We start from the raw sequence: 14,256 nt of genomic DNA, 5'->3' as shown, positions 1-14,256 counted from the left end.
CGAGCGCTGGGGCGGCGGGAGGGCCGGTCCCCGCCGCTGCCGCTCTCGCACGGCGTGCGCGTTGTTTCGGCCCCGTGCGGCAGCGGCAGCCTCGGCAGAGGGCGACGGCCGCCGGAACGCGGGCAGGGGTGGTCGGGGGAGGAGAGGCTGCCGCGCGGATGATGACGGGGCTGGTGGGCAGCCCGGTGGCTGCCGTCATGCAGGAGAACTTCGGCTGCTCCGTCGCCAATCGCTTCTACCAGCTCCTGGACGATGAGTCGGACCCCTTCGACATCCTGCGTGAGGCCGAGCGCCGCCGGCAGCAGCGGAAGAAGCGCGACGAGGTGGCGGCGGCCTCCAGGAGAGCCGTGCCCGGCGGCCGGGCTGGCGGTGGCAGGAGGGAGACCCAGAAGGAGCGGAGGCAGCCGGAGAGCTCCCCTGCGCCCGCGGCCCCGCCGCAGCCAGGTACACGGACAGCGCCCTGGCGGGGGCGGGCGGGACCGGCGGCCGGTTTTGGGAAGGAGGTGCCCGGCGGTGCGGTGCCCGGTGCGGGCCCTGCGGCGCGGCGTGGGTGGCCGCGGGCTCCGCGCTTCACCGGCCTCTTGGCAGCCGCGGTGTGGCGTGGGCAGCGGTGTCATGGCAGGGCTGAGAAAACCCGGTTCCAGGTGGGGTTGTTGTGGTGAACGCACCTCAAGGTCTCCTTAAGAGAAAGCAGTGATGCCTGGGCACGGTCCCGACACGATGTTGCGGAACACTACCAGCCGAGGAGGCCTTTGGATGTGTAAATGAAAACTTCAACAATATCCCCAAGAGACAAGTGCAAGAGCATTAAGTCCTACGCTGCAGCATCTATAGCTTTCATGCACGTTTAGCAGCCCTGTTGCTGCCTTTTATTGCTTGTCACTCTGGGCCGTATCCTTCAGTGCCTGAAGTTTCCAGGCGTGATTTCTCAGTATCTGTGTTTTCTGGCCTTTCAGTGTCTTCAGGATTCTAACGCGTCCAGGAATCTCTGCTTATTTTGCCTCAAGCTTGTATTGATGCACCAGCCTTTGAATTAAACCTTATTTCCTGGGGTAACTCTTCAGCACGGTGTTCAGGAATGGTCAGCTGCTGGGTTTTGACGTGTAATAATTCTTGAGGAAATAGGGAGTCAGTTGGCTTTTATACCAGCATGTCTGTCACAGTCCTCTTTGCAGCTGGGGGCTTTGCTGGGCTATAGCTCCTTGCATTTGGAGGACTCTTTGTGGGTGTTATTGTTACGACTTACCGGTATTGAGCTTCAGGTTATTGGATTCAGTATCTAAAGGATCTGAGAGCTGGCGGGTTGTTTCCAAGTATTGAGAATCTCTGCACAGAAGATTGTAGTTTCACCCTCTTGAGTTGTAAATTCCTGTTCTCCAATGCAGCAATGAAGCCTAACAGGTAATCTATTATTATGATATTTTCTTCCTCTAGTAAAAGCTCTTGTTAAACTCACAGTAATTGTACTGTGTGTTTTAATGCCCTAGGAAAAGGCCTTTGAATCGGGGTTGTTGCTCTCTCAAGTTGTTGCCAGTGCTACCAATTCTATTGCTTAGGCTTACACTCTTCGCAAAAGCAGTTGATGCAGTTGTAGCAGTTTGTGGAGCAGAGAGCCTTTCAATGCTAAATATGTGCTAGATAATGAGCACCTTTGTAGAGGAAGATATCAACAAGTTGTCACTGTCTTTTTGGGCAGTTATATGAAACTAGTCGTTTTGAGGTTTCTCTGCAGTTACATGACTTTGTCAGAGATCACTTCCCCTAAGACCAATACTCAGACTATAACAGCTTATTTTATTTAAAGGTACTTTACTGTGGTTATCAACAGAAGTTGAATGAGTCTGCTCAATGAACAGCAAAGTCTCAAGTTCTGATGAAAAAGTTCTTGAGCAAAAACTGGTGGTTATCAGTAAAGTACCAGGAGTGTGGTAGTATGTGAAGACCATCCGTTACCTCCTGCTTGCCTATACATATCTTAATTCTGTGGCAATACAATACCCTGTAGAGTGTCTTTGACTATTCTCTGCAACCTTGGTGTTAAGAAATCTATTTTCTCATACAGAGACAATGGGCATGTGTGCCTTGTTTCAATTTCCTGCTAATTTAAAATGGAGAAAAGACTGCTGACTATAGTACCCTTAGTAAAAGGGCATTAAGATCTATTGTAAGAACAATTATTTCTCTTCTATATTTAAAAATGCACTTTCTTCTTTAAACATAGCATCTGTTCTGAATTTTGTGTGTTTGTCTTGTGCTTGTTAGGAAGGCCTGTAAAAGTACAGTGCATAAGATGCTAAACCAGTGTGGATAGTCAAGACTTGGTCTTGACTGTGTGTTCCTCCTTTGAATGTCTTAGCAAGTCTGCTCTGAACCTCTGAGTTAGGGTAGTGATGGTGTAACTGGTGTAGCTGACAAATGTTAAGCAAATGGCATGTTGAGAGAAAAATCTTGTGGTTTTTTGGAGGGGAGGGGGTCAGCTCTTTATTTGGGCCATGCAAAGTTGATTTGTTACATAGGGTTCAACCAGAAAACTTCTGGATTTTATGTAATATTCATGGGGCTATCAACTTAGCAACTGAGAATGACCAACCTCTGTGGAATGTCCTTGTACCCCCTCAGTTTGGTATAAAGCTTCTAATAGTGGATGTGTTACTAGAAGAGTGCACCTCTGTTTGGGGAAATAAATAATAGTGATTAAAATTACTAAATTGTTAAACTAATTGCTAAACTTCTGGGTTTTTTTCGCCGTGATTTTGCGCATAACTACCACTAACTTCATTCCACTTATTAATAATTAAACAGTATAGACTAGCGTGTAAACCCATCTGAATAGCGGAATCAGATTTTGGTGGTATTATGGTTGAAATGATGGAATTCACTGTATTATACTAGTGTTCTTGGAATCATCTCATCACAGAACAGGGTTGAAAGGCCCATGTTGGAAGGGATCTCAAAGGATGGTCTGGTCCAACTTTTCCTAGGAAAGGCAGCCTTGAAGATCATCTGCTACCTTGTCCAGTTTCATTTTGAAAACTTTCTGTGATGGGGGCTTAACCCTGAGAAGGTTGTTTTAGTGAAAGGTAGCACCAGAAAGAAGTTCCTAACACATATGAAATCTCTTCTTGTGCAACTTGCCTGCACTTTATCCTCTTACCTCCATGGGGCTCCTTGTCAAGAGAGCCTTCATCATTGTAGCCTTTCAGGTACCTGAGGTACTGTGATGTGGCTTATATGAAGCCTTGTCCAGGGAGAAGAGAGATGGCTGCTTCAGTCTTTCCTCGTATGGCAGTCTCACCAGCCTTTTCATAACCTTCACAGACTTCTTTTGGATGTTCTGCAGCCTGATCATCTTCATAATCCTCCTTTGGACTCCTCCAGTCTGTTTTATCTAATTACTAGGATGTTTGCTTGTTTGGGCTACAAAAAGTCTTGTTAAGTTTAATGATTTTTGTTTTATTCTAGTATTATTTCTTGAGCATATTGAATCTGTAAAAAAGGGTCTTTAGAAAGGCTCAAAGCACATCTAGTCTTCTATCTTGCAATGTAAGAAGTTTTACAGTAGTCAGATTTTTTGTGGTATTATGTTTTAATGTTTGGAAGGTTTAGTCACAAAGTTCTGTAAGTTAGCCATTTTTTAAAGATAGTTCTTCACTGTATTTTTCAGAGCAGTTTTTACTAAATTTCTGGAGGTATTTTCAATTTGTAGCAAACCTCCTGAGAGGACTTTATCAGATAATGCAATACTTTGACCTTTAGAATCAAAACTATTTATTATGAAATTACACAACTGTAAGGAGACAACTTTTAAGCTTTGTTTTTTATGGAGAAAATTGACTCCTATTTCGCTGCCTACGAAACTTGTACTTTGGCCTAAAATGTGTGTATTTTCTCTTCTACTGACTGTTGCTTTGTGATTTTTAGACTGTATTAGCTGAGGGTTTGGGTAAAGGCTGGTTGTAGATATTGCAGCTCTTGTAATTGTAACACTTGATGTTAACTTGGTTCATTCTTACCACAGTGACCAAACTGCATTTGCCAGCTCTTTATTCAAAAGGCCCAGTTGGAGAGCTTGCATTCTTTACCAGTCCAGGAAAATTAAATTTGTTGATCATGCAGTAATACTCTCTGTTCTTTTGAAATCTCTAAACCTTTGTTGCTAATACTTGTAAAAGGTTTTCTTCTTTCATGTACATATCATGACTCTGGTAACATTTATATATAGTTCCTGAATACTGTGTTTTTGAGTTTGTAGCTGTGGTTTTAAGATGGCATGGAAAGTTTCTATGGAATTTTATCTTAGACTGCCTGTAATTTTCTTATTTTTAAGTTGTTTATCCCGATAGTATTCTTTCAACTACAGTGTCATAAGGATTGTCTAGAGGGAAGCTGTGGTAGGCAATTCTGTAATTCAGCGAGTACTGGCACACATGAAAACAAAATGCCACAGGACAGAGTCTAACTTCGTGTGTCTCTTTGGTGTGTTGCTTGCAATAACTGAAGCCTTTTTTTTTTTAATATTCTGGGACACTCTGTTAGTCTTCTGCAAATTGTGTAATTAACCATACTTTAATTCACAAGATTGTTTGAAGTTGGTGTTAGAATCACATGGACAGACAGATTTAAAGAGGAGAAAGTAAGATTGTTTTTGGAGTCATAATTCTGCTACAGTCTGATATTTAGCAAAATAAGAGCCTGAGTGTGTGAATTGCCTTTCACTATTTCCAGTTATGAAGTTTTGTTGTAAAGGAAGATTAGTTGCCTGTGTATAAGTTGTTTAAGAAGTTTATTCACCCTAGGTGTCCCACAGCTGAGTCTCAGACATCCAGTTTCTGGGGAAAAACCATTAATAATTGTGTGGTACTGCAGTAGGGACTGCTCAAGCTAGGTGCCTCAGTAGGGGAACCCAGAACAAAGATATACCTGGGATTTTATACCCTTACAACCTACGCACCTATTCTTTGCACGCTTCACACACCTTGCATGCACCTCTTACTCTGATGGTGATTTTTGTTTTGGGGTCTTTTTGTTCGTTGTCACATTTTTTCTCTGTAGCTGTTTTTACCTGGATGGGTTGCAGCTTCTGAAGATAGCCATGACTTCTCAATCTTCTAGTTTGCACTGGTCTCAGAGCCTCCCTTCATTGCAGCTAAACAGTAGTACAAGACTTATTCAGCATTTCAAGGTGAAAGTTTGCAGCTTGTGGCCTAAAGCTTCAGCACTTTGTCTGCTTGTGCTAAGCAAAACTACTTAGATAAAAGAATCCAGTTAAAAGAATTCAGCTAACTAAACCCAGTCTACAACAGTCATCCCTTTGTTTTTATTAAGCTTTCCCACTATTATGTCAGAAAGAACTCATGAAGTCTTTCAAAGCATTTAACTGCTATCCATAATGTCAAATACAGTGTTATTACAAGTAACAGGCATAATATCCTGAAGCTTTAACAGCAAAATAAGTGCACAGTAGGACAGTATATGACCATTTCCATTTAGGTTCTATTTGGACTTTTGTGAAACTACCGTAATTAATACTGCAGTAACACCATTGAACATGTGGGTTTTTTCCTCAAAGCTTTTTTTGCATTTATTTAGCACACTGGGTCAACCACTGATCTCCAAGAGGCTGGTCCTGGGTATTACTAGTCCTGTTCATGACAACCCTAGATGTTGGTGAGGGATATTTCCTGATATTGCATTATATCTCAAAGTATACTGCTTCCTAAACTTACATGATAAACCTACCTGACTACAAGTTTGAGTAATTTTATTTTGCTTTATTTTTTTGCATTTTGTTGGAGCCTTTTGTATGAGCTGGAGAGTGTACTACAGAAATTTCCCTTGAAAGCTTAACGGCTACCAACAGAATTTGGATTTAAAATCCATCAGAAATATTATTTTCTGCTGAAGCGAGGGACTCTCATTCTTTCCATAGCATACCCATTGCATGACACACTCCAAAAGCGTATTAAGAATCAGTATAAATAGTCACTTGCTGGTCATGTCACCACCAGGCTGCTCTTACTAACTCAATTAATTTGGCCTCTTGGGCTATCACCAAGGGTGTAGAGGTTCAGTTTCAAGTCCCTCAAAGTTTCTCACCAATGCATAGCCTCTGTGTTGTTTTCCATTTATATAGTATGAAGGTCCACTGGTGAACAGTGTAAGATCTGAGGTCTCTAGAGGCTGATTTTACAGATCTGTCCATAGCTGGCTGGAGTGAAACACCTTGCAACAATCATGATGTGGCTCACAGTTGGAAGGAACAAATAGTAAAGTTGCTAAATTCCAAATGTGACATGCTTTTAAAGTAATAGTAAATAAATTAATGATCTAAAATTCAGAACTATTGGTGTTTTGAGGGGGCAATGTTTCTGTAGCATGTTGTTTAAGAATCAGTTTCACTTTGTGTTACACACACAGTTATGTGACCTAGAACCAATATTCCTTTTACAGCTTGGAATATCTCTTCTTTCTCCAGACTCCAATTCCACTTCCTCTGCCTTCGTAACTTCTTGCAATGGTTTACTTAACTGCCCTAGCCCTGGTAGTTGGGGGTCATCAGTACTGTTCCTAAAAAACTCCTCACAGTTGTTTTCTTTGTTGGTTTGTTTGGTCAAGGTATTTCTACCATAGCCTTGGACCTATTTTGGGTCTACTTTGTCCTTTTGAAATATACTGGGAAGAAGGATAGTATTTCAAAGCTGGTGGGGGTTTCCTCCCTTTGGTTTTTTTTGGTGTTTGTTTGTGGTTTTTGTTTTGTTTTATTTTTTTGTTTGTTTTTGGTTTGTTATTAGATTTCGGGGGGGTGGGGTTTTTTTGTGGCTTTTTTCTGTTTGTTTTGTTGGGTGTTTTTTTGTTTGTTGGTTTTTTGGGGGGGAGTTGGTTGTTTGGTTTTTGTTTTGTTTATGGATTAAGCCCAAGCTATCAGTTCTACATCAGTGCTGATTTTACTCCACAGCTTTGTGGCTATGGTTTTCAGTATTTCTGGTATTTTTAGTTCCTTTTGTAAGCTTTTGGTGATCACACTCCTTCCCATAATGATTAGGTCTGTCCATTCAGGGAACAAATGTAATTCCCTATCTTGGGCCTGTAAGAGGTCTCTTTGTATGCTAAGGAGTCTTCTGTCAATGTGAGCCTTCCGCAAGCACTCTTATTCTCATTTGCTCTTTGCAGGCAGTTACCTCCCTCAGCTTGTGGATTGCAGGCCAGCTGCCACCCTCATATCCTAATGCCCCTTACATTAGGGAGTCGGAGAAACAGCAAGGTTTCTACTTTAGCTTATACTCACTGATAGTTGCAAGCTGGGCTCCTTGTGGTGTTTGTCTAAAGCCAAGGCTTTCTACAAAAAAATTTTAAAAATTTAAAAAAGGCGAGAGCACGCTCGCTCAGTAGGGGCCAGTGAAGAGCCACAAAACACAGAGAAATACCTCTTTCCAAGTAAAATTCTCACTTGTTTGAGGATCGATGGTATGGATAGAGAAACTTGCTGAGAGCTAGACAGCAACACTGGAAAGGCAGCTAGATTTTGCTGCATTGTTTTAAATCCATCTGTTAATACAGAGATATCCAGTGTCCGGCAAACCAAGCAATGCAGTTCTTAAAAATACAAGTTCTGCTTTTCCAGTTGCAAGTTCTGTGTGCATACTTATTAAAAATACTTCTCTAGAAAGTCTTCTTATCTAAGTACTGCAGTGTTAGCAGAACTAATACTAATAGTAAAGTAGTATTGTGGGGAAAGTGAAAATTACTTAAGTATGTTTGGTCTGTATGATTTAGATGTCTTGTAAAACTGAGCTTTTTTTCTTTAGCACTGTGTAGTTCTAGTAGTACTGGTAATTTTAGTATATAGATTCTTTCCCTCTAATAATAGCTCAGCTGCTTCTTCTGGGAAAAAAATAAGCTGGGTCTGTTGAAACACTTTAAGCATCAGATTTCTTTTCTGCTTTCTCAGTTGAGAAAGTAAAGTGATAGGCAACTTAGCCAACAGACTGGGCTGCTGCAGTAACCTGCCAGAGAAGCTGTGGTGATGTGGAAAATCGTGGGACACTCATTCAGGTGAATACAGGTTACAGATGTAATTTTAAGACACAAAAAAACCAATTTAAAGAGATATTAAACTAGGTAACTAGGAAAGAGTGATCTTCAGTTTTCAGAATTGTTTGTAAGGCCTCCAGTAGATGTAGCCCAGTTCTTTAACGTATTATGTCAGTGATATACAAGATTGCTCATGCTTTGTCTTGATTTTGTTCCCTTGTTTTTTTGTCCCTAAAGAGTAGGTGGCCCTTAAAGTGCTGTAAATTAAACTGAGTCTGTGTTAGGACGTACACATAGCAGAGGATTAAAATTGTATAGCTTATGTTATCACTGCTACCAAGCTCCAGTTTGGTTTGAACTTAGGTAGATGCAGAGCTGAAAGTTGGGCTGGTTTTTGAACTGATTCACAAGCAGGTCACACAAACTCCTGCCCTGAGGGTGACTTGTCCTGCTAGAGAGATACAGATGCTGCATACTGCTTTAATCCACTACTTCTGGGTTGACTGGTTTGTCAAACCAGTTAAAGATGTTTTTGTGGCACTTATTACCTGTATAAAGTAGTCTTTCTAGTGTTTAAAATCCATCTGCAGTAATTAGAGCCACCTGTTAGATCAAAGCGAAATAGCCCAGCACTGAAATTGGAGTAGAACAGGCTACTTTGTCCAGTGTGCTCAGTGCTGCTGACATGTAATACACTGACATACATGGCAAGGAAGCTTGTTCTGAAGTACTTCTAAGAGGTACTGGGTAATAGAACCAGACACTATATTTTTAAAATCACTTCTTCATCTTCTTTTTTTTGGCATTATTTTGCAAGTTCTAAGGATCTCTTTGAATCTTGTGGTGAAATTGAGGTTAATACTAAGTATGTAGGGATGGGTGTCTCTGACTACTGCATTCTTGCCAAAGGAATCTATTTGGAATAACTGATGCTTCTGATAGCCAATGAGAGGATCAAAAATTAATAAAAAACATAGTCTTCTGTTGCATTCAGTTGTGCATTCAGATCCAAACAAAATGACTAAAATAAGGGCAGAAATAGTAGTCATTTTTTTCCACAGCAAGATTCCAGTTTGGAATTAACAATTGTATAGTTGGTAGTGTAGTTGAGATGTGTGTAGAGCGGATGTTTCCCAACAGTGTGTACAATTCTGTATCTTTTATAATTTTGCTTTGTGTTAAAGCCTCCTGATTTGAAAAGCTTACTCAGAAGCTGATTTCAAAAGTTGTCCTTTGTTCAGAGATTACATCATAATTTGGGTAATGCAAATATGCTCACTGCTTTAAGGATAGAGTAACTCCAAACCTTGAGAAGAGAGAATTACTGGAATGCATTGTGTCAAGTGGCTTGTAGTTTAAAGAAAAGCAAAGCTGGAGTTGCTTCTGCACAACAAATAAAACTATCTTCTCTGTACAAATATGACTGTCCTTACTGCATAACAAAAATCTTTTTTTACCACTTATTCACCAAGTGGATAGTTCTTTTAAGTTTTCTCTTTATGAATGGTGTTTGACTTCATCCTCAGCACCTAAGCTTTGATCAGAAATCTTCTTATATGGGCATTTCAATGGCACTATGAATTAATTTGCATTTTAATATTGTGACATAAAGTAGCCTTTTTTCTCTCTATGTGCTAGCAGCAGAGGCACAGTAGCCAGGACGGTCATTTGTCCACTAAACTGAGTTCAGTTATCTGCTCAGTGTTCCACAGGTATTTCTTGTGGAAACAGTAGCTCAGTTTTGTTTGAGACCAGTCTTTCTGTTCCTTACTTGGTTGAGTTACACTGTTGGCTGAAAAAGGTGTTGGTTTAAATATAGAGGCCTAGCAGTCAGAAAGCCTTGCTTGCTTCTGGAGAACTGTGTCCCAGATAGAGCACAGAATTTGGGAAAATGGGAAAGGAAGCACATAAAGAACCTTAATCTTCTGCTAGATATATACAGGTTGAGTGGAAAACCTCAATTTATTCTATTATAATGCACAATTTCTTTCCATTCATTCTGCCCAACCCGGTCCTCCTCAACCTCAACAATGGCTGAAAGAAATTCTAAAAAGCTTAAATATAGTTTCTCTTGGAATATGTTTATGTTCTAGAATTAGTGGTGTTGAAGTCTTTCTACTTATTGCTTGGGTCTCTGCCACCTGAACTCGGTGACCTTTAGTGTTGGCGAATGGTCCTTTCTGTCATAGAACAGCAGTGTGAGGAAGTGACCCTGCTCTGCTTGTTTGCTACCGTGGCCATGAGCTTAGAGAAGCTGGAGGCTTAGACTTCTAAATTGAGCTCATCTGGCAGGAGGTGTGTTGTTTCACCATAAACACCTGTCTGAAAGGGTTCCTTCTCTTTCCCTCACCGTCATTGCTTTTGCAGCTTTCAGTTAGTCTTTTCCACTGGAGCTTCTCCAACTCATCCTGTATTACACTTTTAAGATCCTTGAAACCATGAGAGAAACAGTTTTTTTTCTCCTTTTCTGTGACTTGTGAGCAAAATGAGATTTTTTCTTTAGATTATCTTTTCTGGAAGTCTTGGACCTATATCAAAACCCATAGCATTTTTCAGATTCGTCAATACAGAAGGGAAAATAAGTATTTGTCTTTCAACCAACAGTGTCTGGCAACATTAGCTTTAAGGGCTTTTAATATTTTAGTGGATTTGGGATTGGAGACAGTAAATCTGAACGCTGTAAGGTGTAATCAACTCACTTCAGTCAGTAGTTTGGTAACTGCGGCTGTGTTACTATTGAGCTGTCAGTAATCCGTGTGTGTTTGTGTAGGCCCGAAGCGAGCACCCAGGCGGGGAGAACAACAAGGAGTCAGAGGCACGGAGGCGAAACAAGACAAAACTGAATGGAGACCATCTTTCAGGGAATACCGTCCCTATGGAGCACAAAGACAAGTGGAATTCACAGTGGAACGGTATGTATCATGCAGGGAGAACTAAGGCCCTCCCGCGCCCCCAGAGTATCTACACGAGCGAGGGAAGGGAATGTTCACGTTAAAACAGATGTAGTAGCCAGATGTGACTTGAAGGCATGGTTGCATTTGTTAGTGTGCAGGTTTGTTACAAGACTACTTACTTCATGCCTGTCAGAGCTGTGGTTTCAGCTTCCTTGGGGGTTGAATTGGAGCATTTTTGTTGAATGTTAGAAATATAAGGCAAAATGAAAAATGGAAAGATCTGAAAATGCACCCTCTAGTCAGCAGCACATTTATAATATTCGTTTCTGAGCTCACATACCAAGCTTTGCAGAACATGTGGAAGTTCCAAGTTGTAACTTGCTGCTTGGACAGTGAACGCATATTGATTTTGCTTTCTTCATAAGTACTAGAAAATTCCACCTAAACCTTTATTGCTTCAGAGTGTGGCTGTTCTTACTTTACACCACAACAGTTGGTATTTAACAAGTTGTCTGAAATTTTTAGCAGTTGCATATAAATCTGGGTTTAGATGGTGGAGCTATTGCATGATGAAGTTGTGAAGATTTGACAGTTTTATAATCTTTTGTTTAATATCTGTAATGTTTTCAGTGTTAATAACAGCTGATATTTCTGTTCCTGTTTGCTGTAATAATTACTCCAGAATTCAGTTTGTCCATTTTTAATGATGAAGCTAAAACAGCTGTAGTGTGTGCTGCATAAAGATGCACTCTAAAAATTGTGCAGTAGCTGTTATGTACTGATGTGTCCCCCAGCTGCAGAAATATAATAATATTATTGTTTTCTTTCTTGTTAACTGTTCTATAAAAACAAAAATGACTAATTATCTTCTTTTTAGACCAGTGGAAAGATTAGACTATGAAAGACCAATAAGAGGTCGTGGTGGAGGAAGAGGTGTAATGCGAGGTAGAGGAAGAGGTGGTGGATTAAACAGAAGTTTCAATGGCTTTGACCAAAGAGGAAAATGGGAACTTGAAAGACAAAGTGGGAATGATAAAATGTAAGTGTTCTGTGTGCTGTTTCTCACTTAGTATACAAGTAAATAATAGTCAGCACTGCAGTACTGTATTTTAGGTATTCTGTTCCCTTCTACTATATCCTGGTTGGCTGGCAAAAAGTCAATACCGGTTTTAGTTATAGGTCCTAAAAAAAAAAAGGAAAAAAACCTCTAAAACTCACAGAATTGTTTTCCTCTCTAGAGGAGTGAAAGCAGATGACAAAAAGGGTGGAGGTGGAGCTCGCAACTGCAGAACAGTTAAAGATGATATGAGGTACATCATACACTTGTGCCCATCATAGAGCGTATGTTTCTGTGGCCTACCTTAGATCATCATTTTCATCTGTTTCATGTCCATTTTGAGATTTATAAGCATCGCTTTCTATTATTGTCATAATTAATGTAATTTTGCAGTTTTTTAACTTGGCTCCTTCATGATGGTGAGATTAAATTGAAGCAAAGGCATGATGATGTTTGTTCACTTAAGACTGCCAGAATCTTTTGACTGGAGCTGAGTTGTCTTTTAATGGAAATAAGTTATTACTTTTCTCAATAGTCAAGTAAGTGGGACTCTGGTATTGAATGAAATTGCTCCAAAATGCTGATTGTAAGATTCAAACTCTGTTAATGGGCTTAAAGTCCAGTCTTTTTTTCTTGATCTTTACGGATAGTTTCTGAGTTGCAAAACCGTAGTACAATTCAGTGTGGCTCTGAAGGTAATATTTAGCTGACTGTACCACTGAAGTACATTTTAAAGTGCTAGGAAAATCAGTAGCATAAAGTGATTAATGGCCACTTCAAGTTAAAAAAAAATCAGGAATTTTCCATTCAATTCTGTATATCTCTTAGTGGTACTGGTTTCTGTTCATATTTGTAAAACCTCACTGATTATGATGGCTTTTGTCCATTCTCTGCACCTAGCAATATGTTACTCTTTCCAGTAACTTTTATTCTCATATACCTCTAGAACTCTTTAATTGAAGGCTGATAAAGGATGGAGAAAAGGCAGTGCTTTGAACTTACAGCAAGTATCTTGGTCCACATACACATTCATTGACAAAAATGCTTTTAAAATAAAATTTTGTTCTAAAATAAAATCTTAAGTTTTAAAACTTAGTGGATTCAGACAAGCATGCTAAAAGTTTGAAAAATACAGCCTTGATGTGTAAGAATTTTTGGGTCTTGATATTCCAAATTCTTCTGAAACGTTTTACTAACTTCTCTCCGTTCTACAGAATTTCACATTAGGAATAGATTGGTTAGGTACTCTGGCTTTTCAAAGGATTGGCTAGGTTAACATAGTTCTGAACTGATAGTACAAAACTAGGTAGCAGAAAACTATCTTCTGTAGGATATCAGGGAAGGCTGCATAAACTTGCAAGGTATTTATTGGCCTTATATATTTTCTCCCTAGTTAAGGTTTGGTGGTTTGTTTTTCAGTTCAGTAGCATCAGACCTTATATCAATGTTTGCTTGTGATGTGGTAGAAATGACATAAAATTAAAGCTCTGAAGGATTCTAAAAGCATGTTTGTGCCCTAATTGTGCTAATTATGCATTGAAGCTAACAGGTGTAAATTTTAAATGTGTATGCCTGCTAGTGGAATGAAGATAAGTTACTGCTGTCATTTGACAGTGAATTAAAATCCATGTTACAGAAAATACAAACTTTAAAAGAAGCAAAAAGGCAAACCTGAACATCAGTGTTACAATGTAATGATTAGTATTCATGATTGAACTTTCATCTGCATACGTGCTTTTCACTTTTTTGTTTAAAGGAAATAAAAGTTGTATTTTCCTAATATTTCTCATTTTGTTAGTTGCTCGGCTTGTCCCTTAGTACATCCTTCTGCTTATGATGAAAGAGTTTTCCTTTTTTTTTTTTTTTTCCGTCCTTAACAAGGAATTCTGGAAAAAGAAGTGATGTATTGATTTGGTTTTTTTTCCAGTGTGACTCATGAAGACTGTGGTTTTGTTTTGTTTTTTTTGTGTGTGTTTTGTTTGCTTACTGTTTTAGTGGGACAGAACAGACTGCACCTATGGAGGAGACCGTGGAAACTCCTGAACAGCCAGGGACATCTGAAGGAGAGCCTCTGAGCAAGTACAGTCAGACAAATATTTTCGTTCTAAATGCAAAGGAAACCATTAACTCTTTACTGATGTACTTGTGTTGAGGGGCACACTTGAAGTGTAAAGTTTTGCTAGTGCATGTATTAAAAATAGAAAAGCTTTGTCTTGTATGTGCGAGTGTGGAAAACATGTCCCTAATTCTGACTAAAGCTTGATTTATACAGTT

The 14,256-nt window shown here is 39.9% G+C and overlaps 1 protein-coding gene across 2 annotated transcripts in view; it reads left to right on the top strand.

Annotated features, from left to right (window-relative positions):
* The window catches only part of HABP4 (hyaluronan binding protein 4), a 30,075-nt gene continuing 15,819 nt past the window's right edge, over window positions 1-14,256 (top strand). Inside the window, exons 1-5 of one of the 2 annotated variants that reach the window (XM_032096091.1) lie at window positions 1-444; window positions 10,802-10,943; window positions 11,803-11,964; window positions 12,164-12,235; window positions 13,978-14,061. In XM_032096091.1, coding sequence (XP_031951982.1) covers window positions 159-444; window positions 10,802-10,943; window positions 11,803-11,964; window positions 12,164-12,235; window positions 13,978-14,061 — 746 coding nt within the window. In that variant the 5' untranslated portion in view covers window positions 1-158. The remainder of the gene's footprint in view (window positions 445-10,801; window positions 10,944-11,802; window positions 11,965-12,163; window positions 12,236-13,977; window positions 14,062-14,256) is intronic. The other variant, XM_032096092.1, reaches the window with a different exon arrangement.

This window comes from Corvus moneduloides, chromosome Z, assembly GCF_009650955.1.
Source record: "Corvus moneduloides isolate bCorMon1 chromosome Z, bCorMon1.pri, whole genome shotgun sequence".
Lineage (NCBI taxonomy): Eukaryota > Metazoa > Chordata > Aves > Passeriformes > Corvidae > Corvus > Corvus moneduloides.
This window is presented reverse-complemented; position numbering and strand designations above follow the sequence as displayed.